Source organism: Erythrolamprus reginae, chromosome 9 (assembly GCF_031021105.1).
Source record: "Erythrolamprus reginae isolate rEryReg1 chromosome 9, rEryReg1.hap1, whole genome shotgun sequence".
Lineage (NCBI taxonomy): Eukaryota > Metazoa > Chordata > Lepidosauria > Squamata > Dipsadidae > Erythrolamprus > Erythrolamprus reginae.
Window position 1 is genome coordinate 8,922,909 of NC_091958.1, and position 24,989 is coordinate 8,947,897.

The window sequence follows — 24,989 nt, forward strand, 5'->3', positions numbered from 1 at the left end:
AAAAAATCTCTGTAAAAACGGTACTTAGAAACATGTAAAGTTGACATAGTTTTCAGTAGCATTAAAAAGAGAATTAAAAAAACAAGACTACAAATACTTACTTCCCAGGAAAACCATATGAAAATGTTTACTGACATTACAAAAATATGTATATTTAATGGCAATTGCTCAGGGCAAAGCTTAACATTCTCTTGCATTGGGTGAATACATACATTTAGTGTATGGCAACATGGATTTGGGGTGAAATCGCCACTGCTTTGATAACTGCTATCATCTTATGAATTGATGTCATAAATAAAATACCAAATATGATTTAATAGCCGGCCAACTATAATTTTTAGTGTAATCTGAGGAGGTCAATTCAGAATTCAACAGAACTTATATCCAAGCAAGCATAGTTTGTATTTGTATTTGTTAGATTTGTATGCCGCCCCTCTCCGAAGACTCGGGGCGGCTAACAACAGTATAAAAAGACAATGTAAACAAATCTAATATTAAAAACAATCTAAAAAACCCCAATTTAAAGAACCACTCATACATACAAGCATACCTTGTATAAATTCTATAAGCCTAGGGGGAAGGGAAATTTCAATTCCCCCATGCCTGACGGCAGAGGTGGGTTTTAAGGAGCTTGCGAAAGGCAAGGAGGGTGGGGGCAACTCTGATATCTGGGGGGAGCTGGTTCCTGAGGGTCGGGGCCGCCACAGAGAAGACTCTTCTCCTGGGTCCCGCCAAACGACATTGCTTAGTCAACGGGACCCGGAGAAGGCCAACTCTGTGGGACCTAACCGGTCGCTGGGATTCGTGCGGCAGAAGGCGGTCCCGGAGAGAGTTATCATTAAGAAAATAATGTAGCAAGTGCTTCCCAATAGAAAAGTTGTTTGATATGAAGGTTTTGAAAAATGGCTCAGCTACTCAAAATAATATATAATCTTGGTAAATTAAGACCGAAGCTCTGAGTACTGATGGTGCATTGATGGAATCATTTGTAACAACTCAAGTAACATGACAAACTTCAATAGGAGGAACCTAACTGATTGTTAAATTCATTAACTCCCATAGTATCTGAAGAGCATTAGGTGGGGAGCAATTTTAAATCTTATTTTATGATACCCAAGTGTAAGAGAAGTCTTGGAGGTTGAGAAGAGGTAATTCAAAACACAGCTAATGGCTGTTTCATTATTATCCGGCAAAGAGGCATTAGCCCTTCTGTGAAGCAATCTGGGAAAAAGGAACTCAAATTATCCTTGGAGAGGCCACCTTAATGAACTCACTTGTCTTCTTCTAGGAGTCAATCTGATTAATAAAACTCCATATCAATTTTTTCTTCTACTGTAGGGTTGAATCTCATTAGAGGCTTGACATCAGGGGTGAAATATGGATCAAACTCGCAAGCAAGATCCCATTTGATCATAGTGAGAAGCATTCTCTACATGGGGCTACCTTTGAAAAGTGTTCGGAAACTTCAGATCGTGCAGAATGCAGCTGCGAGAGCAGTCATGGGCCTACCCAGGTATGCCCATGTTTCACCAACACTCCGCGGTCTGCATTGGTTGCCGATCAATTTCCGGTCACAATTCAAAGTGTTGGTTATGACCTTTAAAGCCCTTCATGGCATTGGACCAGAATATCTCTGAGACCACCTTCTGCCGCACGAATCCCAGCGACCGATTAGGTCCCACAGAGTGGGCCTTCTCCGGGTCCCGTCAACTAAACAATGTCGGTTGGCGGACCCCAGGGGAAGAGCCTTCTCTGTGGTGGCCCCGACTCTCTGGAACCAACTCCCCCCAGAGATTAGAACTGCCCCTACTCTCCTTGCCTTTCATAAGCTCCTTAAAACCCACCTTTGTCGTCAGGCATGGGGGAACTGAGACATCTCCCCCGGGCATATACAATTTATGCATGGTATGTTTGTATGTATGTTTGCTTAGTAAATGGGTTTTTAAAAATATTTTAAACTATAATTTAGATTTGTCATGAATTGTTTTATTTTGTTGTGAGCCGCCCCGAGTCTGCGGAGAGGGGCGGCATACAAATCTAAATAATAAATAAAATAAATAAATTCTCTTTCCTATCCTGTCCCATTATTTGTTTTTATGAACTGCTACAATAACTGGTTATCCATAGTTCAGCCTTTTAGCACACCGAACATTTAGCCAATTAAGAGACTTGAGTGAATGGCTTCTGAGCAGATGAGATTCAACAACCAGGGACATAGTTTGACCAAGTTTCCAATCCAAGTCCCGGTCTAATATCTATTTAAATTCAAGTGACAGTTCTGAAGGCATGTGAATATCCTGGGAGGCGACATCAAACTGGATCCTTTCTTATTGCTCAATCTTATTTATGTCAGCCTCTTTATGATTATTCCAGAGCGATCAGAAACCTATTCATGCAGAACAGTGATCAAGAAAACCAACCATTTTTATGAGCGAATGTTCTTCTGTGATCAACTCGTGTTGATCATGCAAAGGTGTAATCCAATACTCCAACAGGGCTTTCTTCTTTTGGTTTGGTATTCTATCCAAAGTATTATTATTATTTATTAGATTTGTATGCTGCCCCTCTCCGAAGACTCGGGGCGGCTAACAACAATATAAAAAGACAATGTAAACAAATCTAATATTAAAAACAATCTAAAAACCCCAATTTAAAGAACCACTCATACATACAAGCATACCATGTATAAATTCTATAAGCCTAGGGGGAAGGGAAAATTTCAATTCCCCCATGCCTGATGACAGAGGTGGGTTTTAAGGAGCTTGCGAAAGGCAAGGAGGGTGGGGGCAACTCTGATATCTGGGGGGAGCTGGTTCCAGAGGGTCGGGGCCACCACAGAGAAGGCTCTTCTCCTGGGTCCCACCAAATGACATTGCTTAGTCGACGGGACCCGGAGAAGGCCAACTCTGTGGGACCTAACCGGTCGCTGGGATTCGTGTGGCAGAAGGCGGTCCCGGAGATATTCTGGTCCGGTGCCATGAAGGGCTTTATAGGTCATAACCAACACTTTGAATTGTGACCGGAAACTGATCGGCAACCAATGCAGACTGCGGAGTGTTGATGTAACATGGGCATATTTGGGAAAGCCCATGATTGCTCTCATGGCCGCATTCTGCACGATCTGAAGTTTCCGAACACTTTTCAAAGGTAGCCCCATGTAGAGAATGTTACAATAGTCGAACCTCGAGGTGATCAGGCAATTTATTTTCCAAAATGTTCCTACTCAGATGTCTACAACCAATGTTCCCTATTTGTTAAGACCAGTAGTGGGTTTCAATTAACTTCGCTATCCGGAGCATGCATAAAGATTTTTGGGCCCCCCAGTACTACCAGAATCCGTAGCAACCCACCATTAGTTAAGATTCCCATGTTCATCATGGCCAAAGGAAGCTTAAACGTGATATTTCTAGCTTGGAAACAGGTGGCTAAAATTAAGTAGGAATTTAAGTATTGTTATAATCTAGCTGCCTTCCTTTTATTTATTTTTCAGCCGGGCTGGTAAACAGATGAAGTGAGCTTTCTTCTTATCAAAGAAAACAAATGTTGTATTTTACATGTGGAGGTAACCTCGCCAGGAATTCAAAAGGCACTCAATTCATTCTCTTGACTGTCAGAACAAAATCTCGGGCCTCTTAATTTGATCCTGAAACAGGAGACTTTAATACTTTTATTTGCAAAAGATTTCTGTCTAATCTTTTGGATAGGCTTGACCAGAAGAATCCAAACCAATTCATCTGCGCCTTGAGTTTACCTGTACAACTCTAGTTTTCTGAATTGGTTTGGTAGAAATAATTGTGGTATCTTCTATTTTTAAAGAAAAGCATAGAAGAATGTTTATCAACACCTAAACATCCAACCTAATCAAAGTTTTGCTTTTATGGCAAATCTTGCAACATCCCACTTTGCAGCCAATGACTGTGTTAATAATATCTTTAATTTAACTCATTGCCCATATCTTATTTTCCTAAGTTTGTTCCAGTATTTTACTAGTGTTTTCTATCAAACTGAAGCTCCAATAATTGTTCATTCTACCATGAATTTGATTTTAAAAAAGACGTCTCTGTCTAAAAAGGATATTTTCCTGTCGCCACTTTGAAATACATTTTCAAAGATGCAGTCTAGAAAAAAGAAGAGTCTTTATTTTAAGAGTATTCCTCCAGAAATTTTATATGGAAATCTTTCACTTTCTTCAATAAGATCTTTAGTTTCTCTGCTTGTGGGAGAATGGTCATCCTAGAAGGAAAAGAAGAGGTAATTAATAAATATTTTGAGGAAATTACAGGGGAAGAATTTCATCGTAACCCGAACAAGAGTACCTATAAGGTCAGACTTACCTAAAATGATAAGTTCCTTCTCTTTGGCCAAACCCACTTCCTGGCACAACACAGATTCCAGTTTCTTCCAAAAGTCTCATACAGTAGAGCATGTCGGGAGCCATTTGATGGGCCTACAGTGATTTAAAGTTAAATGAAGTTAATTACGAATCACAGTCCACTCAAATTGCTCTGCTTGCTTATGAAGGCTTTGTTATTCTGCAACAGTTAAATAACTTTAATGTTTTCATGTCCAGATTTGATGCTCAGGTCTTTTCTTGCATCCTTGTAATTTGATGTAGATTTAAAACTTGACTGTAAAAAATATGACTTCAGCAACCGAGTTGTCGAAGCGTGGAACTCATTACCTGACTCAGTAGTGTCAACCCCTAACCCCCAACATTTTTCCCTTAGACTATCCACGATTGACCTCTCCAGGTTCCTTAGAGGTCAGTAAGGGGCGTGCATAAGTGCACCAGTGTGCCTTCCGTCCCCTCTCCAATTGTCTCTCCTTATCTCATTTATCTTTTCTTCCTTTCAAATATGTTCACCTATACTTTTATATCTTTTCTTCTATTCTTTTCTTTACTTAAATTATTACATATCTTTCTCTTCAATGTGTATTATGTATTGGACTAACTAACTAACTAACTAACTGTTCTGTCTGGGTCCCCCCAGACGCCAACACCAACCAAAAAGAGTACCAGACACACTGGTAAAAAGCAAAGGCAGTTTATATAATTCAAAGCAAACACAGGTAACAAAAACTGTTCTTACAGACAGGAACACTATGAAGCTTCACAGAGGTTTCACGAAGGCCAGGCAATAAAACAGGATTCTTGCTGGCAAAAACAACTCTGGAGATAATAAAACCCACGCCTCCCCCAAGTCTTCCAGACTTCTAGGCCACAAGCCAAGATCAGAGACGCCGAGAATCGAAGCAAGGTCACAGGACTCCCAATTGATAACTCTCCACAAGACTGTAAGGGCGGGCCTGCCTTTTCAACCCTGCTGAGGAGAACCACACCCAAACCCAGCTGTTGCCAATTCAGGGATGGAAATACCTTTCTAATTGGTCCCGTCTTTGAGCTGCTCGTCGCTGCCTCATGTCTATTATAGCCTGTGCGTCTTCATCCAATGAATCCAGGGTACTAGCTGAGGAGAGCCCCCCCCCCCCCCGGGGTCTCAGGCTGCTCTCCCTCCTCCTCTTCCTGACGTTCCTCTCCCCCGTCTGCCTGGTCCTCCCCCTCCTGTTCACTGTCCTCCTCCTCTGAGCATGGATCCAGCAGAGATCCAACCGGTCCCTGAGGAGCCTCAGGCTGAATCACAACACTAACTAACTAACTAACTAACTAACTAACTAACTAACTAACTAAATAAATAAATAAATAAATAAATAAATAAATAAATAAATAAAATGTTGGGAGTCGAGAGGATCACCAACTACAGGAAGTCCTCAACTTACAACAGATTGTTCAGTGACTGTTCAAAGTTACAACAGCACATCCATATTTGGGTCTTACGGCCATATTTCACACAGACGACCCTTGCAGCGTGGTTCACATCACAATTCAGTTGGTCGGCAACCAACTCATATTTATGACGGTTGTGGCGTCCCAGAGTTATGTGATCCACCTTTTGTGTCCTTTTGCGCAAGCAAAGTAAATGTTGGGAAGCCAGATTCATTCCACCACCATGACAACTGCAGTGATTCAACTAGTAATGGTGGTAAGAAAAGTCATAAAATGGGGCATCGCTCACTAAACAACTGTATCGCAAAGGCACATAAATCTCAGGGTCAGTTGTGGACGCAACTCGGGGACTACTTGTAGACAATGTCTATTTTAGAATGAATCCTCAGATTCACCCGTTTTTCTAGCCTTAATTGTCTTGGTGGTGGACCTCAAATGTCTAGGAAAGATGCAAACTTCTAGTAACTATGGACTTAAGTCAGAGCCTGAGGACCACAGTAAATGACTGGGCACCATGCGTTGTATGTTCCTCCATTAAGATACGTATACACTGGTCTACCACCAAGCCTAAGACAACACTCCACATCTATGCTTTTTCTATCCGACACCAACTTGTAAATGCACGCATTCCAAGAAGCAAACAGAACCAGCTTCTTGTTGGCTGAAAGGGCAGAGCAATTGGTTAAAGCGTAAGAGATTCGGCTGATAGGATGTGATGCGGCGGCCTAGAGGTGCTCTCGCCTCACAATCAGGAGGTTGTGAGTTCAATCCTAGGTTGAGGCAGATATTTCTGTCTCTCTGGGCACATGGAGGCTATATCTGCCGAAGAAAACTCCGCATCGGCGACAGGAAGGGGTACCTGGACATTAAAACATATTGCAAGCTCCATTCATTTGCTCCGAGTCCATCCCAGCAAGGGATTATGAGGTCACTAAAAAGATGATAAGAGATTCAGCTGATAAACCAGCTTTTCTGTTCCTCTGTAGGCTCACATGTTGTTTGGCGGGCCCCGGGGGAAGAGCCTTCTCTGTGGCGGCCCCGGCCCTCTGGAATCAACTCCCCCCCGGAGATTAGAACGGCCCCCACCCTCCATGTCTTTCGTAAATTACTCAAGACCCACCTATATTGCCAGGCATGGGGGAACTGAGACACCTCCCCTAGGCTTTTATATTTTATGTTTTTGGTATGTATGTGTTGCGTGGTCTTTTAATTGTTGGGGTTTTATATATTGTTCTCTTTTAATATTAGATTTGTTGCAGTGTTATATTGTCTTTGATTATTGTTGTGAGCCGTCCCAAGTCTTCGGAGAGGGGTGGCATACAAATCTAATAAATTATTATTATTATTATTATTATTATTATTATTATTATTATTATTATTATCAAAGTATCACCCCAATAATGCAGTTTAATTAGTGCCATTATAGACAATACAATATATCGAGTCTAACCTATGTGCAAATTGAGCCAGTTTGGTTTTCATCGTGGTTTAGCGTGATGCACAAATTTTCTACCTAAAGCCCCAGTAACATTCCTTGTAGAGGAACGAGAGAGTCTCACCTTTGCTATTTCAATGGCCTTGGCAGGGATAAAAATCCGCGGGAAGGCATACATGGCCCCTTGAAGTGGGTTGCAGTGGAGCCCCGGCACTTGATTGAACAAGTCTTCGGTTAGTTTGGCTTTCATTGCGAGGTTGTTCAAGACCGACTCCTTTTCCTATGTTGTCAGGAAAATTGAAAAAAAAATCAATCATGCAGGGGACACCACAAGTGGCACCATTTTATAACTCTGGCTTTATTTCTTAGAGTATCAGGTTTTCAGCACCATCTAAATTTCCCTCCATCTAATTTTTTTAGTATATAAAATGAGAGCAGACCCCACTCCCTACTAACACTGATGATGTCACCTAGTTCGGCAATGAAACGTCTGCAACAAAACAACCAGGTTCAGAGAGCACCAAACACCCTATATCTAAACTTCTATCATCCCATCATCTTCATTTTCTTGGCTGGAGAACAGAAGAAGCTTCTTAGAATCAGTATCTTGTATCTCACTAACAAAAGAAACCATGGACAACCTCTGTCGTCAGGCATGGGGGAATTGAGACTTTCCCTTCCCCCTAGGCTTATAAAATGTATGCATGGTATGTCCTTATGTATGATTGGTTTCTTAAATTGGGGTTTTTTACATTACTTTTAATATTAGAAATTGCTCATATTGTCTTTTTACTGTTGTTAGCCGCCCCGAGTCTAGGGAGAGGGGCGGCATACAAATCAAATAAGTAAGTAAGTAAGTAAGTAAGTAAGTAAGTAAGTAAGTAAGTAAGTAAGTAAGTAAGTAAGTAAGTAAGTAAGTAAGTAAGTAAGTAAGTAAGTAAGTAAGTAAGTAAGTAAGTAAGTAAGTAAGTAAGTAAGTAAGTAAATAAGCAAGTAAGCAAGTAAGCAAGTAAGCAAGTAAGCAAGTAAGCAAGTAAGCAAGTAAGCAAGTAAGCAAGTAAGTAAGTAAGTAAGTAAGTAAATAAATAAATAAACAAACAAACAAACAAACAAACAAACAAAAACATCATTCCTGCAAAGGGGACATAGCCAACTGTGATAGTTCTTTGTAACTTAAAATTACCCAGTATAGACTTGACTTTAATGGAAGATGGATTTACAGTCCAATCCAGAAACTATCACTGAAAACATGGTTATCAGTGTGTTTAAACACTGCCTACCCCTTAAGACAAACGTACACGTTCTCGGTCTGGCATCCTCACATGCTGGTTGGAAACGATTACAATTAAGTTCAAAGGCAAATTTGAAAAGTTTGGGTGAATGGCAGTTTAGCTACTTCCTTTTTAAGTAGATATTTGAAGAAGGAAAGGAAATCCTGCTTTGGAAAATGGATCCCAGGCGAATCCTTAAATGGGATCCTTAAATCGAAAATGTGATTTTTTAAATTTTTCTTTTGGCCTTGGCGTTTCTTTGAACACCTGTTTTCAATCACATCTCTTCTGGCTGCTGGAGAGTCAAGAGCTCCCGGTGGCTTTAAGGATGAAAAGAAATTAAGTTAGAATGATTAAAGGGGAAGAAAATAGAAAGTAAAAGATGGTAGACCCAGATGACAAAATTAGATTTTGAGGAGGCAGAATTATACACATAGAATAAAGAATTATGATCTATAGATATGACATAGAAAGTACAGTATATGAGTTTAAAAGGGACGCTGATAATGAAAAGAATTATGGACATATATTATTAGTCTGTTAAATATAACATGAATTATGATTAGAATCAATCAGGGAAAGGTTGAGAGGAAGAAAGAAGAAGAAGAAAGGAAAGGGAGGAGAGGAGGAGGAGGAGGGAAGTAAGAAGGGGAAGAGAAGGAGAAAGAAAGTAAGGAGGAGGAGATGGAGATAGTGTAAAGAAACGAAGGAAAACAGACTGATAAATAGCAGTACAGTATATACAGTTGCAAAAATAGGACACTGATTTACGATAGACTGGAAGACTGGATAGAAATGTATAATTATGAATGTTTTGATATATTTTATGGTATACGCATAGATGTGTACATGGAATTGTGGAGGGAAAAAAATTAAAGAAGAAAGAAAGAAGGATTAAAAATAATTGAAAGAATGACAAATACACAAACAAACCTTAATGAACTGGGCATAGGATTCTTCTCCGGGAACAGGGGGGTTGACCACGACATCCATAGCAGCTTGACCTGAGACGGGCGGGCACAGCCGGACAGAGAGGAGCTTCACTAGCTGCCCTTTAATTTCTGGATGTAGGTTTAGCACCTCCATGTAACCTCCTCTGTAGCCACACCTGAAAACCAGGCAGGTAGAGAAAAGAGAAGAAAAGGAGAGAGAGGGAGAAAAAACTCGCATGAAATTCTCCCAGTGGCCGAAAGGCAAACTATGAAGTCTACAACTCATGTAGGATCCTATTTTAATCTTCTTCGGAGAAAGAAAGACAGAAAGAAAGAAAAAAAGAAAGAAAGAAAGAAAGAAATTTCTTTCTTTCTTTCTTTTATTCCTTCATTCATTTATTCATTCATTCATTCATTCATTAGATTTGTATGCCGCCCCTCTCCGAAGACTCGGGGCGGCTAACAACAGTATAAAAAGCCAATGTAAACAAATCTAATATTAAAAACAATCTAAAAAACCCCAATTTAAAGAACCACTCATACATACAAGCATACCATGTATAAATTCTATAAGCCTAGGGGGAAGGAAAATTTCAATTGCCCCATGCCTGACGACAGAGGTGGGTTTTAAGGAGCTTGCGAAAGGCAAGGAGGGTGGGGGCAACTCTGATATCTGGGGGGAGCTGGTTCCAGAGGGCCGGGGCCACCACAGAGAAGGCTCTTCTCCTGGGTCCCGCCAAACGACATTGCTTAGTCGACGGGACCCGGAGAAGGCCAACTCTGTGGGACCTAACTGGTCGCTGGGATTCGTGCGGCAGAAGGCTGCTTGGTGGATTAGGCTGGCATATAAATCAGACTGATGCATTGTGGCAGGGAATTGGAAGAAAAAAGTTAATATGGACATAAACTTTATTTTCTTTATCATTAGGGTTTAAGTTATCTAAATCATCAGAGTTTTCATGATTTCCAATCAACGCCATAAAATTACTACCGTGCCCAAATAATATAAGATACCACTTGTTTCGGTAATAGTTAACTTAAAAAAAAAATCGACATGCCACATCTGTGCAATTCAAGCCACACTCTTTATATGAAATGAGTGAAAAGGTTGAGCTCTTTTTAAAGCATCCCAGAGAAGCCCCCAGAAAGGGATTAAGTAAATGGATTAAATTTGTATTTACCGACAAAGAAACAAATAAAAATTCAACACAAAAGTAATTTATGGCAAAAGCAACTGCCTACAAAAGCATTGGGGCTGAAAGGCGAAAGAGGAAATAGTATGCTCCATCCCATAGTTGGGTCTATATTAGGTTGCCCTGATAGTTAATTAGTTAGTTAGTTAGTTAGTTAGTTAGTTAGTTAGTTAGTTAGTTAGTTAGTTAGTATAGATAGATAGATAGATAGATAGATAGATAGATAGATAGATAGATAGATAGATAGATAGATAGATGATAGACAGACAGACAGACAGACAGACAGACAGACAGACAGACAGACAGACAGACAGACAGACAGACAGATTTGATTTGATTTCTATGCTGTTCTTCTCCACAGACTCAGGGCAGCTCACAACAGAGGAAAATACATCAGAAATCTAATATTAAAAATATGCTCTAAAACCCTAATGTAGCCAGTGATCCACATTTCATCTTATCTTGTCATACATTATGCATTCAATCGTCAGCTGGGGCTAAATGTTAAAAATTCAATGGCCCCAGGCTTGTCGGCAAAGATAAGTTTTTAAAACCTTAAGGAAAGCAGAGAGGGTGGGGGCAGTATGAATATCTGGGGGGAGTTGATTCCAGGGGGCCGGGGCTACCACAGAGAAGGCTCTTCCCCTAGGCCCCACCAGACGACATTGCTTGGTCGACCGGACCCTAAGGAGGCCAACTCTGTGGGACCTGACCAGCTGCTGGGATACATGATACATGATAGAAAAAACACTCAAGTAAATGGCTATTGCACGGGCAAAATTCCATCCTCTGTCATTGAAACTTACTCGCCCATGTAGCCCTTTGAAGTGGAATGAAAAGAAGCGAGTTCGACATTATTCCAGTAATCTGGTCCCATCTCGTAAAGGATTTTTTTGAAGGAGTGGAACTGGCAGTTCTCCGAGTAGACGTTGTCTTGATACACCTGTAATTATTTATTATTATTATTATTTATTAGATTTGTATGCCGCCCCTCTCCGTAGACTCTCCGTAACCCAGAAAAGACAGAATTTCAGAGCGTTTTGGACAAAGCTGGACAACATAGGGCCCATGCCATGTTATAATGGGCCCTATGTTTATAAGCTTGCTTTGCAGCAGATGGTGAGTGAATCACAATGGTTATTAACCTGAATCCCATTGTTCGCTATGGGCAACTAAATGCTGACTTTTAGCAAAAACATTGTGCATTATGGTCCCATGACCATGGGATGCATCTAAAGGAATAATTGAGTCTGTCATCTGCACCTCTATACAGTAACTGTCTGGTTTGGTTCTGCAACTCAACAAGACTGACACAGACTTCAGAGGAGAATCAGAACTGCAGAAAAATACAATTGCTGCCAACCTGCCTTCCATTGTATACTGCATGAGTCAAAAAGAGGGCAGGGAAAATATTTACTGACCCCTCGCATCCTGGACACAAACTGTTTCAACTCCCTCAACACTGTCAATCAATCAATCAATCAATCAATCTATCTATCTATCTATCTATCTATCTATCTATCTATCTATCTATCTATCTATCTATCTATCTATCTATCTATCTATCTATCTATCTATCTATCTATTAGATTTGTATGCCGCCCCTCTCCGCAGACTCAGGGCGGATAACAACAATAGTGAAACAACATATAACAAATCTAATATTTAAAATAATTTTAAAAACCCTAATTTAAAAAACCAAACATACACACAAACATACCATGCATAAATTTTAGATTTATTTACTAAGTAAGATTTATTTACTAAATCTGCACTACTATTACTACTATTTTTTTCTCATCATTCCTACCACCCATTTCCTCCCACTTATGACTGTATGATTGTAACTTGTTGCTTGTATCCTTAAGATTTTTATTAATATTGTTTCCTGATTGCTTATTTGACCCCTATGACAACCATTAAGGGTCATACCTCATAATTCTTGACAAATGTATATTTTCTTTTAGGTACACTGAGAGCCTATGCACCAAAGACAAATTCCTTGTGTGTCCAATCACACTTGGCCAATCTATCTATTCTATTTTCTCCAAGACTGAATATTTTCATTACCTCGTCAGCCAGAAGAAACATCTTCTCTTCCCAGGCGAAATGAATCACATCTTCAATACATTTTCTATTTTGAACTTGACCTAAAATTCAAGAGGAAGTAGGGAAAAAGGTTCAAAGCAGTTCTCCTTTCCAATGAAACAGAGGTTACGTCAATCATTTCTTCATTCCAGAACAAAAGAACAGCTGTCTTCACTTTAGGTGTGAGGGCCAGGGAGGGTGGAGAAGGGGGCTGCTGGTTTTGCCCACCTGTGGGGTTTCCAGGATTAATGATGCAAAGAACTTTAGGATTACAATACGCTTTGGCTTCATATAAGGAGCGACGCAATTCATTGACATCCAGGGCCCAGCAGTTCTCTTCGTCCAGGTAATAGTTCACCTGGATGGCATCCAATTCGGAAATGGCAGCGGAATATAAAGGATACTGAGGAATGGGGATCATCACTCCGGTTCTGGATCGCCCTCCCCCAGAGGCGAGGATCTTGAGAATGGTCTGCGAAATTGAGGAAAGATAACTTTCAAATAGAATATTCATTGCTCCTCGAGCTGCATTAAAGACACATACTAAACAATGTCGCTTGGCGGGACCCAGGGGAAGAGCCTTCTCTGTGGCGGCCCTGGCCCTCTGGAACAACTCCCCCCAGAGATTAGCATTGCCCCCACCGTCCTTGCCTTTTGCAAGCTTCTGAAAACCCACCTCTGCCGTCAGGCATGGGGGAACTGAGATACTCTTTCCCCTAGGCCTTTACAATTTTATGCATGGTATGTCTGTATGTATGTTTGGTTTTATAATAAGGGTTTTTAACTGTTTTAATATTGGATTGTTATATGCTGTTTTTATTACTGTTGTTAACCGCCCCGAGTCTACGGAGAGGGGCGGCATACAAATCCAATAAATAGGTAGGTAGGTAGGTAGGTAGGTAGGTAGGTAAGTAAGTAAGTAAGTAAGTAAGTAAGTAAGTAAGTAAGTAAGTAAGTAAGTAAGTAAGTAAGTAAGTAAGTAAGTAAGTATCTTTCAGGGTTAAAAAATAAAATCAACCAGAAAAGAACTTTATGAAGATTTTGAAAAGGCTGGATCAGTAGAACTGCTGACCCAGAAACACTGGAGAGGTACTCCTCGAGTTACGACCCACAATTGAGCCCAGAATTTATGCTGCTAAGTGAAACATTTGTTAAGCAAGTTGGCCCCATTTCACGACTTCTTGCCAGAGTTGGTTAGTGAGTAAGAGTTGGGTAAGTGAGTGAGTAAGAGATGGTTCTTGCCAGAGTTGGTAAGAGTTGGAGATCACACGACCCAGGGATAATGCAACCATTGTAAATAAGAGTCAATTACCAAGTGTGTAATGTTGCATGTTTCATATGACCATGGGGATGCACCTCGGAACTCTAACTTTGATGATTGAATGGTCATGTATGTATTTTAACTGGTTCTTTAGTTTTTCAGTTGTAACTTTGAATTCTAATAATTTGGATTTCGATATACAGTGGTACCTCTACTTATGAACTTAATTCGTTCTGTGACCAGGTTCTTAAGTAGAAAAGTTTGCAAGGAGAAGCAATTTTTCCCATAGGAATCAATGTAAAAGCAAATAATGTATGTAAACCCATTAGGAAAGAAATAAAAGCTCAGAATTTGGGTGGGAGGAGGAGGAGGAAGAAGAGGAGGAGGACAGTTGGTGCTGAAGGAAGAAGGTGAGGTGAGGGGAATAAAAAAAATGCAAAATTTTAAGGCTTAAAAAAAATGGCAGGAAACTGGCCAAGCCTCCTTAAGTACCACCGAAAGGCTCCTCTGGCAACCCAGAAAAGCCCGAGATGGTCGGGATTAAAGGGGGAATGGCAGGAAACTGGCCGGGCCTTCGTGCCGCTCTCAAATTTCCTGGGAAATTTTTCCGGGCTCAGGTTCTTAAGTAGAAAATGGTTCTTAAGAAGAGGCAAAAAAATCTTGAACACCTGGTTCTTATTTAGAAAAGTTCTTAAGTAGAGGCATTCTTAGGTAGAGGTACCACTGTATATTGTCTCTTTCATATGTTGTAAGCTGCCTAGAGTTCTCGGAGAGGGGCGGCATTTAAATTTAAACTTATTCCAGTAAGGCCCCACAGATTGCACAATTTGCACGCGACTGCTCCGGTGCTGTCTTTGCTGGTCCCTTGCGTGGCGCATTTGTTTTGGGGAATTTTTTGTCTGTAGTTTGCTTCCCGCGCATGCGTGGAAGCAAAATCTCACAAGGGGACGCTCACATGTGTGCAATTTCGGTGGGGGTTTTTATATCTGTGCATGCGCGGAAGTAAAAAACACCCGAAATCGCGTGCAGGCGAGTTTCCCCTTGTGTGATTTTTTTCCCCTTTCTGCGCTTGCATGGAAGCAAAATCGTGCAAGGGGACATATGCGTGTACACCAGCACTGCAAGCACACGCTCGCCCGAATTGTCATGATGCGCGCACACTGCACCGGTAGGCTGGTAAGAGGAACCCGCCCCGATGCAGCAACAGTTGCAAGTGTGAAAAAACGGTCATAAGTCACTTTTTTCAGGGCCGTTGTAACTTTGAATGGTTACTAAATGACCTGTGTTGTAAGTTCAAGACTACTTGCAATCCCAAACTGGGCCAGGTGATGGCATTTTAATCATGCCACTTGTTTTTGGTTTTTTAAAAAATATTTTTTCTTGGTTTTCAAAGTAAAAGACATAACAAAACGGACAAACATTAAATTGACAAGACACTACATTTAACACAAAAAGGAGCTACAATTGCTCCGCTCAGTATAGGAGTCTTCTTAATACAGAAAGAATAAAACTAATTATAGTTAGATCAATACAGAAAAGTAAACATATCAACAAAATATCTCTATGTAGTATATGCTATCATAAAAATTTTAACTTTTCAATACTTTCCACCAACTATATAATTGTGGTTTAAACCAATTCAGGAAAGTAAACTTATCTATAAAATATCTCTGTATGATATATTCTGTCTAGTACAATTAGCCTTGCCACTTGTTTTGTTTAAGATAGCAAAAAAGGCACATGCACGAAGAGAACTGTTGGAAGTCGAGAACTGCCTCTATAGTTACGAAACTTCAAATTGTTAAGCAACTGGATGTAAATTGAAAATTATCTCTAACCCAATGGTAAGGGAGGGGAGGAATGGATTTTCTCCGAACTGTAGCCTGGATCAGAGGTCTCCAACAGTGAAGGGTTGCCCATCACCAAAGCCAGAACAAAGCCAAACTAGAGGAGGAAATATTGAGGCCAGACAAGAAAGTTATTTCTACCCTCAGCAAACTAGGTTGAGCATTTTTGTTCTTGTCCTTTCATGCAGTCTGAATAAACCTGGATTCTTGGTGCCCAAACGTGAGCAACCTCACATCAGAAGATAACCTCCAATGCCACCTACAGCAATGCCATCGCTCGCTCCCGTGGTCAAGTAGATGTTCTCCGGATCTGCGGGGACACCGCCATCTCGCCGCTCGATATACGCCGCTACATCTTCACGGATGCAGTTGACCCCTTGGCTGGCACTGTAGGAACCTGTGAAAGGAAGGAAAATGTCAGCCTCTGAACCCCACAAAAGACATGATGAGATTCGTCTAAGAAGTTTCCAAACCCTCTCTCTGTAACTTCTGCCCATCAAACAAACTCTTTCGTCAATTAATATATTCAGAGAAAATAAGGATTAAATCTAGGGCAGGTTTCCCTTTGCCCTTCTGTCTCCACCTTGAAACCAAAACAGATCCAGCAGTTACATTTGTCACTTCAGGTTGAAGCTCAATGTGCAAACATTGCTCATCCTGAGCATCCTCATGATGCTACCTAGTTTGGAGAGCGCGAAGAACCTTCACAGTCACAGTTCTACCACACTCCTCTTGGGGAGAGCAGAAAACATTGGTTCTTTGCAACAAAAAATATACCCAGAACTTAGGGACCAGGAGAGTTTGAGTAACAATTTGAAGAAAGCTGAGGTTCCAGTTTATGGTTCAATTATATCTTGTAAGGTGCCTTTTAAAAAAAAAAACACACCAAAGCCACAGAGATATTCCTTTGGTGACTGCTTCAACTTTTCTATGCACCTTCTGCTATAGTCTGGATCTTGGGATTTTGGAATGTATTTGGAATGATTAAAAAAAATCCACTCAAGACTGCAGAGAGATTCACTAAAGATGCCTTTACTGTCATAATAACAGTATGACAGATTCACTGTCATAATGACAAGGAGCAAAGACATCCTTTTCTCATATCAAAATACAGTGGTACCTCATGATATGAACCCCTCGTCATACGAACTTTTCGAGATACGAACCCGGGATTTCAGATTTCTTTGCCTCGTCTAAAGAACCATTTCCGTCTTACGAACACGAGCCCGGCTCCGTGGGCTCTCTAATTGTGCGTGCGCTAACTTGCTGATGCAGGGATTCTCCTGCCTTGAGACTACCCCGATGGGATTTCCCATTCGTTTCCCCCCCGCAATTCCCTGCCAAAAATACAAAGACGGGCTGCCAGCATGTTCCCCCTGCCCCCGTCCCTTCGCAGTCCCTGCCTTCCTGGGCGAAGCGCTGGGGAGGGAGGCAAGCCGGCCCTTCTGCTCCTCCCCAGCGCTTCTCCCAGGAAGGCAGGGATGGCGAAGGGGTGGGGGGGAGAGAATGGGAGGCTCAGGACCCCTTCAGGGGCAGCATGGCAACTTTTCTTTATAGCGCTGGGGAGGAGCAGAAGGGCCGGCTTGCCTCCCTCCCCAGCGCTTTGGCCAGGAAAACAGGGACGGCGAAGGGGCGGGGGGGGAGAGAACGGGAGGCTGAAGACTCCTTCGGCGATGGCGGCCCGGCTTCCAGGTTTCTAATTTCTGGGCTTGCACGCATTAATCGCTTTTCCATTGATTCCTATGGGAAACACTGTTTCGTCTTACGAACTTTTTCACCTTACGAACCTCCTCCTGGAACCAATTAAGTTCGTATCATGAGGTACCACTGTACCATATTTTCCAGAGCTTCAGCTCATTAGTTCGCTCGCTGGTTTTGAGGTTGGGACTCCCACGGGACTTTAGATTCGGGTTTCTCCCAGATGCGCCAACATGGCTCTGCTAATAAATTGAAATTCCTCCCAGATCTTTGGCTTAGATTAGCGATCCCCAAACTTGGCAACTTTAAGACTTGTGGACTTCAACTCTCAGAATTACAACTCTCAGCACAGCTAGCTGGAGAATTGTGGGAGTTAAAAGTCTTAAAAGTTGCCAAGTTTGAAGACCTACATGCAGGTTGAAAATAACCAGCTTTTTCATTGATAGTTATTCAGCCTTCTTTTGTTTTCTTCCATTTTCTTACCTATTTTACCTTTTCCCCTTTTCTCCTTTGATCTTGCAGGGTTTTTTTTCCATTTCTGATCACTTGCAACACGACTAACCAATTTGGATACGATCCCTTAGATAAATAGTTTGCATGCCATCTGGGGAATTCTAGGAGTTGTCCTGTCTTAAATTGACCCAGCTAAGGGATCGTAACCAAATTGGTTTATCACGTGGCACGGTTGAGAAACTTTGCTAAAGAGTGATGTGTTATGCTCATCATTGTCAACGTCAGTTCAAGATGTTCCCGGGCCATTGTGTTCAGAAAAGAGTTAAACTGGAACAATTTACTGTCAGAACTATTTAGACATTTTCCAGTGGAAGTACAGTGGTACCTCATCATACGAACTTAATTGGTTCCAGGAGAAGGTTCGTAAGGTGAAAAGTTCGTAAGATGAAACAATGTTTCCCCTAGGAATCAATGTAAAAGCAAATAATGCGTGCAAATCCTTCAGGAAAATCCCAAACTTTAGAAGGGGGGCGAACAGAGGGCAGGGAGGAGCAGCTAAAGGGGGCGGGTGGAAGAAGCAAGGCTAGGCTAAAGGGTGAGTGGGAAGGAAGAAAGGCAAGGGGGGCGCCCCTCCCTTTTCTTTCTTCAAAAGACACCCTTTCAGTGCCTGTGCAAGCACGCTGTTCTCTGCAACAATTTTCCTCCCCCAAGCTCCCTCCTCCCTCCTCCCTTTGCTCTCTTAAAAAGACACCCTTTCAGTTCCTTTGCAAGCCCCTTGTTCTCTGCAAAAATTTTCCTCCCCCAAGCTACCCCTCCCTCCTCCCTTTTCTTTCTTAAAAAGACACCCTTTCAGTTTGTTTGTTTGTTTGTTTGTTTGTTTGTTTGTTTGTTTATTCATTCATTCATTCATTCATTCAATTTTCATGCCGCCTTTCTCCTTAGACTCAGGGCGGCTTACAACATGTTAGCAATAGCACTTTTCTAAAACAGAGCTAGGCTATTGCCCCCACAATCCGGGTCCTCATTTTACCCACCTCGGAAGGATGGAAGGCTGAGTCAACCTTGAGCCGATGATGAGATTTGAACCGCTGACCTTCAGATCTACAAGTCAGCTTCAGTGGCCTGCAGTACAGCACTCTACCTGCTGCGCCACCCCGTTGTTCTCTGCAAAATGTTTCCTACTCCAAGCAGCCCCTCCCTTTTCTTTCTTCAAAAAAGGGGGGGAAAAGAAACCCCTTCATCCCAGCAGCAGCTGCTTGGGTTCGTACGGTGAAAATAGTTCGGAAGAAGAGGCAAAAAAATCTTAAACAACGGGTTCGTATCTTGAAAAGTTTGTTAGAAGAGGCGTTCGTAAGATGAGGTACCACTGTATCTCGTAGCTTAACTTTAAACACTTTAACTTTAAGCACAAATGAAATACACCTTCTCAAACTGGAAAACCAAATGTTAACAGAGATGAATGAGAGTAGCAACAAGACCAGAATCTGAGTCTCTTTTTCTGTCTAGTCGTTCACCCAGTTCCTTATGTTCACACATAAAGTTCCTTAATAACATTTTAAACTCTAAAACGAGTTCATCTTGATATATAAGGAAGTACAATTGGGTAACACTGATGCAATGTGTATGTGCTGAGGTATGTGGCGTCACCATGTCTGAGAAAAAAGTCCTTTAAAAAAAAATTCTTTGCATGCAAGATTGAGCCACCTGGGATTATTGGAGATGCTTTGATCAATGCACCGTGGCATTGATCACCCTGATATGAACCAAAAAACCCACCATGTAACTACAGTATTTTTCAGAGTATAAGACACCCCTTTTCCCCTCCTAAAATAAATGGAAAATTTGGGATGCGTCTTATATTCCAAATGTAGTCCTGCCCACCCACCAGCCCCCACCCTTCCGGCCACTGCACATCCTCTACCTGGTTGCAGAGATTGCTACCGACCCGACAATGGCTTGTGTTTTGGGGTCCCGTGTTGTATTCTACATTCTAATATGTGGCAGGCCAAAGTCTCCAAATCAAACAATGACTTTGGCCTGACGGAGAGTTTCTATCCTGCAGAAATCAGGTCCTCTATTCCTCCAATTTCGGAGCTGAGGATGACCACCAACAGAGGCTGCCGGCAGCTAATGTGACAAAGTGATCCAAGTACCTAAGCTGTTGCCTCCACAGCCTTGTAAGATCCGTCTTGCTCTCTTCTTGGAGTCTTCTGGGAAACTGGGGCTGTCCAGCAAGTTGGGGTAAGTGCAAAGAGCCACCACCTACATCGTCCCCGCATCAAAACAACAACAATGGAAAGACATTAATTCCTCAGGATACAGATTCTTATACCCAACTATTAGAGCAATCTAATCAAATGATTCTAATCTCGCTCTTCTAAAGGAAGTCCTCAATTTACAATCTTCATTCAGTGACTGTTTGAAGCTACAACAGCTGGGGCAGATTCCTATTACTGTTGCTACGGGTGCGCCATACGCACAGCTTCAGTTAGCTTGGGTGTGCATCCCAGCATGTCTTTGCTTCTGCGCATGAAACAAACTCTTGCGAGGGGACATGCCCGCAAGAGAGATTTGGGCTTTTTTTTTTGCTTCCGTGCATGCAAGAAGTAAAAAAATCACTAAGATCTTTCATGCACGTCCCCTCATAAGATTTTGCTTCCTGGGCATGCGCAGAAAAAAAAACAAGCTGGGACATGCACCCAAGCTGCACGTGCAACACAACTTTTGCTACCAATGCGGTGACCTCATCCGTACCAGTAGCAACCCAATACTGACAACAGCCCTGCAGTCATGGTGGAAAGTTGGGGCGCATGCGTAATGTTTACTTTTTTCCAGGGGGGGCATAACAGAAAATAATTGAGAACACTGGCTTAAGGACTGCTTCAATTAGTTAACAACTGCATTAAGAACTGTGGCCAAAAAAAATATGATAAAATGGAGCAAAATCCATTTAATACTGCAATGGATATTTTAGGCTCTATTGTGGTTGTTAAGTCGAGAACTACCTTTACTGTTATTATCTATAATGTTATTATTTCAAAGGTAGAATGGCATGCTGCTGGTTTCTCAGGTCCTTGGCAAGGATATTTTTGCTCCAATTTTTTAAGCCAGTGATGGCGAACCTTTATTTCCTTGGGTGCCTAAAGACTGTGGGTGCGCGCTATTGCACATCCACGAGTGCTCACACCCATAATTCAATGCCTGGGGAGGGCGAAAACAGCTTCCCCCGCTTGTCCAGAGGCCCTCTAGAAACCAGAAATGAACTGTTTCCCAACTTCTGGTGGGCCCAGTAGGCTCATGTTTCACCCTCCCCAGGCTCCAAAGGCTTCCCTGGAGGGTAAAAACACCTTCCCCCATGTCCCCGGAGGCTCTCTGGAAGCCAAAAACGCCCTCCCAGAGCCCGCAACTTGGGTGTCCTCCTCGATCCACAGCTCACATTAGAGAAACATCTTTCAGCTGTGGCAAGGGGGGCGTTTGCCCAGGTTCACCTGGTGCGCCTGTTGCGGCCCTATTTGGACCGGGAGTCATTGCTCACAGTCACTCATGCCCTCATCACCTCGAGGCTCGACTACTGTAACGCTCTCTACATGGGGCTACTTTTGAAAAGTGTTCGGAAACTTCAGATCGTGCAGAATGCAGCTGCAAGAGCAATCATGGCCTTCTCTAAGTATGTCCATGTTACACCAACACTCCACAGTCTGCATTGGCTGCCGACCAGTTTCCAGTCACAATTCAAAGTGTTGGTTATGATCTATAAAGCCCTTCATGGCATCGAACCAGGATATCTGCGAGACCGCCTTCTGCCGCACGAATCCCAGCGACCGGTTAGGTCCCACAGAGTTGGCCTTCTCCAGATCCCATCGACTAAACAATGTCGTCTGGCGGGACCCAGGGGAAGAGCCTTCTCTGTGATGGCTCCGACCCTCTGGAACCAGCTCCCCCCAGAGATTAGGATTGCCCCCACCCTCCTTGCCTTTCGTAAACTCCTTAAAACCCACCTCTGCCGTCAGGCATGGGGGAATTGAAACATCTCCCCCTTGCCCATGTAGTTTTTGTGTATGATTTGATTGTGTGTTGTTTTTTATATATTGGGGTTTCTTTTTTGGACTTTTTAATCTAAAACTGTAATTTAGATTTTTAAATATTAGATTTGTTACTATGTACTGTTTTTTACCATTGTTGTGAGCCGCCCCGAGTCTGCGGAGAGGGGCGGCATATAAATCCAATAAATCTAATCTAATCTAATCTCTGTCTGAGCCAAAAATCAGATAGCCAGCACACACAGGCATGTTGGAGGTGAACTAGGGCAACGGCTCATGTGCCACCAGATATGGCTCCACGTGCCACCTGGGGCACCCGTGCCATAGGTTCGCCATCACTGTTTTAAGCTAACCCTCCAGAACATTTCCGGCACACACCCACAAAACATCCCACAAGTGTTTGCTATCTGACGGTATTCCTCCTGGTTTCTTTAAAAAAATAATACTAATCTAGGTGAGCTTGAATATTTTTTCCCCTTCCTCGCTTTAATTTCAGTTTGCAGAAGCAGGGTCTTCTTACCTGTCGAAGGAAGGTGATGGGCTGCTGTCCCATGGCGTGAGCATCCCCAATGTTGGCCTTGATGACTTCTGTGAAAGGCTTTTTGATACCCTGAAGGGAGAGAAAGGTAGATCTGTTAGCGCAGCGAATCCAAGCTTTGTAGAACCCAACGCAACGAGGAGGGCACAAAAACGACCCAGGTGACAAAGTTAGGTATAGTTAGGCATATCAGCAGCTCCTTGGGAAGTTTAAACTGCCCAAGGAGCTACTGATACAGTTCTACAGAGGAATCATTGAGTTTGTCATCTGCACCTCTATCTGGTTTGGTTCTGCAACCCAACAAGACCAACACAGACTTCAGAGGAGAATCAGAACTGCAGAAAAAACAATTGCTGCCAACCTGCCTTCGATTGAGGATCTGTACTCTGCACGAGTCAAAAAGAGGGTGGTGAAAATATTTGCTGACCCCTCACATTCTGGACATAAACTGTTTCAACTCCTACAAGAAACAATGGATGGAAACTAACCAAGGAAAGAAGCAACCTGTACACCCACTTGGCATTAAAAGCAAATAATGTCAAGCAGCTTTAAAAAAAAAAATATTGTTATTTTTCCGTAAGATCCTTTTTTGATTTGATTTGATTTGATTTCATTTCATTTGATTTGATTTGATTTGTATGCCGCCCCTCTCCGTAGACTCGGGGCGGCTAACAACAGTGACAAAAACCAGAATGTAAAAATCCAATACTAAAAACAGTTAAAAACCCTTGTTATAAAAGCAATCATACATACAAACATACCATGCATAAATTGTAGAAGCCTAGGGGGAAAGATTATCTTAATTCCCCCATGCCTGACGGCAGAGGTGGGTTTTGAGGAGCTTACGAAAGGCAAGGAGGGTGGGGGCTATTCTAATCTCTGGGGGGAGTTGGTTCCAGAGGGTCGGGGCCACCACAGAGAAGGCTCTTCCCCTGGGCACCACCAACCGACATTGTGTCTTTAGACTTATATACGACATCTTCAGACTTATATACGACTTCAGAGTATAAGTGGTTTACAGAGTCAATGTAGGACGTATAAAGTTCATTTGTGCTTTGTCATCTTAGGAAATGCATTGAAATGGACCACTGATAACATAAAGAGGCCATAGGCAAGTCCTGGGTATATTTGGACATCAAGTTTATGAACCTTGTACATCCTTTTTCCCTTTCATGCTTGGTTTAACAGCATCCTGATTTGATAAACCAGGCGCCTTGTTGGTCTTAAGTCCAGAAGTCCATTTAGCCCAGCTTCTGACAGCAGTCAATCAGCTGATGTTCAATAGACTAGAACAGGATATGATTGTGCTGCCTTTTCCCCCTGCTACTACAGGAGAATAATATTCAAAAATATATGGGTGCTAAAATCAAGACAGTCCATGCAATTGATGGTTGGGTGGTATTATACGACATGGTGGAATCAGATTTCCATGATAAGAAATGGCAAAATGTCATTTGGAGCATAAAATGTGCTTTAAAATAATAATAATAATAATAATAATAATAATAATAATAATAATAATAATAATTTATTAGATTTGTATGCCGCCCCTCTCTGAAGACTCGGGGCGGCTCACAACAAACAATAAAAAACAATATTATACAGGCACAAATCTAATATTAAGAAAAAACTAAAATCCCTACCATAATTAAAAACCAAACAGCAAATACATACCAAACATAAATTATAATAAGCCTGGGGGAAAGGTGTCTCAAATCCCCCATGCCTGGCGGTATAAGTGGGTCTTAAGTAGTTTACCGAAGACAAGGAGGGTGGGAGCAGTTCTAATCTCCAGGGGGAGTTGATTCCAGAGGGCCGGGGCCGCTACAGAGAAGGCTCTTCCCCTGGGGCCCGCCAGACGACATTGTTTAGTCGACGGGACCCGGAGAAGGCCCACTCTGTGGGACCTTATCGGCTGCTGGGATTCGTGCGGTAGCAGGCGGTTCTGGAGGTATTCTGGTCCAATGCCATGTAGGGCTTTAAAGGTCATGACCAACACTTTGAATTGTGACCGGAAACTGATCGGCAGCCAATGCCACCCCAAAGTAATAAAGCTAGAGTTGACTGTCTTGCTTATTGGTTCTTCTGCTGCTGGTGTATTATCTTATAAAAAATATAAGGTATCGACTCTTTTACGTTGAGTTCACTGCAGTAACAGCTTCAGATCTGAATGGTTATTGCAAAATGTAAATAATTTCTGTTTACATCCTTAAAACAAAATTTATTTGCCAAAGGAGGATGAACTCCTTTACAAGGACCACAAATTTACTTATTGCCTATTTATATACCATTTCCTCTTCCTCTACCAACTGCCTTTTCTTGTTCCTCTCTCTTCTAAGTCTTAGCTTCTTGTAATTACTTCTTGTAATAAAATAGAATAGATTTCTTTACTATTCAAGTGTGATTGCGGCCCTATTTGGACCGGGAGTCACTGCTCACAGTCACTCA

At 42.1% G+C, this 24,989-nt stretch overlaps 1 protein-coding gene across 3 annotated transcripts in view; it reads right to left on the reverse strand.

The window, feature by feature from the left end:
• Positions 1–4,119: 4,119 nt before the first annotated feature.
• GPT2 (glutamic--pyruvic transaminase 2) overlaps positions 4,120–24,989 on the reverse strand; it is a 37,205-nt gene continuing 16,335 nt past the window's right edge. For all 3 annotated transcript variants that reach the window (XM_070760263.1, XM_070760260.1, XM_070760261.1), the window contains exons 3-12: positions 22,524–22,613; positions 20,117–20,225; positions 16,076–16,209; positions 12,933–13,176; positions 12,687–12,766; positions 11,423–11,559; positions 9,425–9,599; positions 7,345–7,500; positions 4,335–4,447; positions 4,120–4,233 (exon numbers count right to left, since the gene is read on the reverse strand). In XM_070760263.1, coding sequence (XP_070616364.1) covers positions 4,143–4,233; positions 4,335–4,447; positions 7,345–7,500; positions 9,425–9,599; positions 11,423–11,559; positions 12,687–12,766; positions 12,933–13,176; positions 16,076–16,209; positions 20,117–20,225; positions 22,524–22,613 — 1,329 coding nt within the window. In that variant the 3' untranslated portion in view covers positions 4,120–4,142. The remainder of the gene's footprint in view (positions 4,234–4,334; positions 4,448–7,344; positions 7,501–9,424; positions 9,600–11,422; positions 11,560–12,686; positions 12,767–12,932; positions 13,177–16,075; positions 16,210–20,116; positions 20,226–22,523; positions 22,614–24,989) is intronic.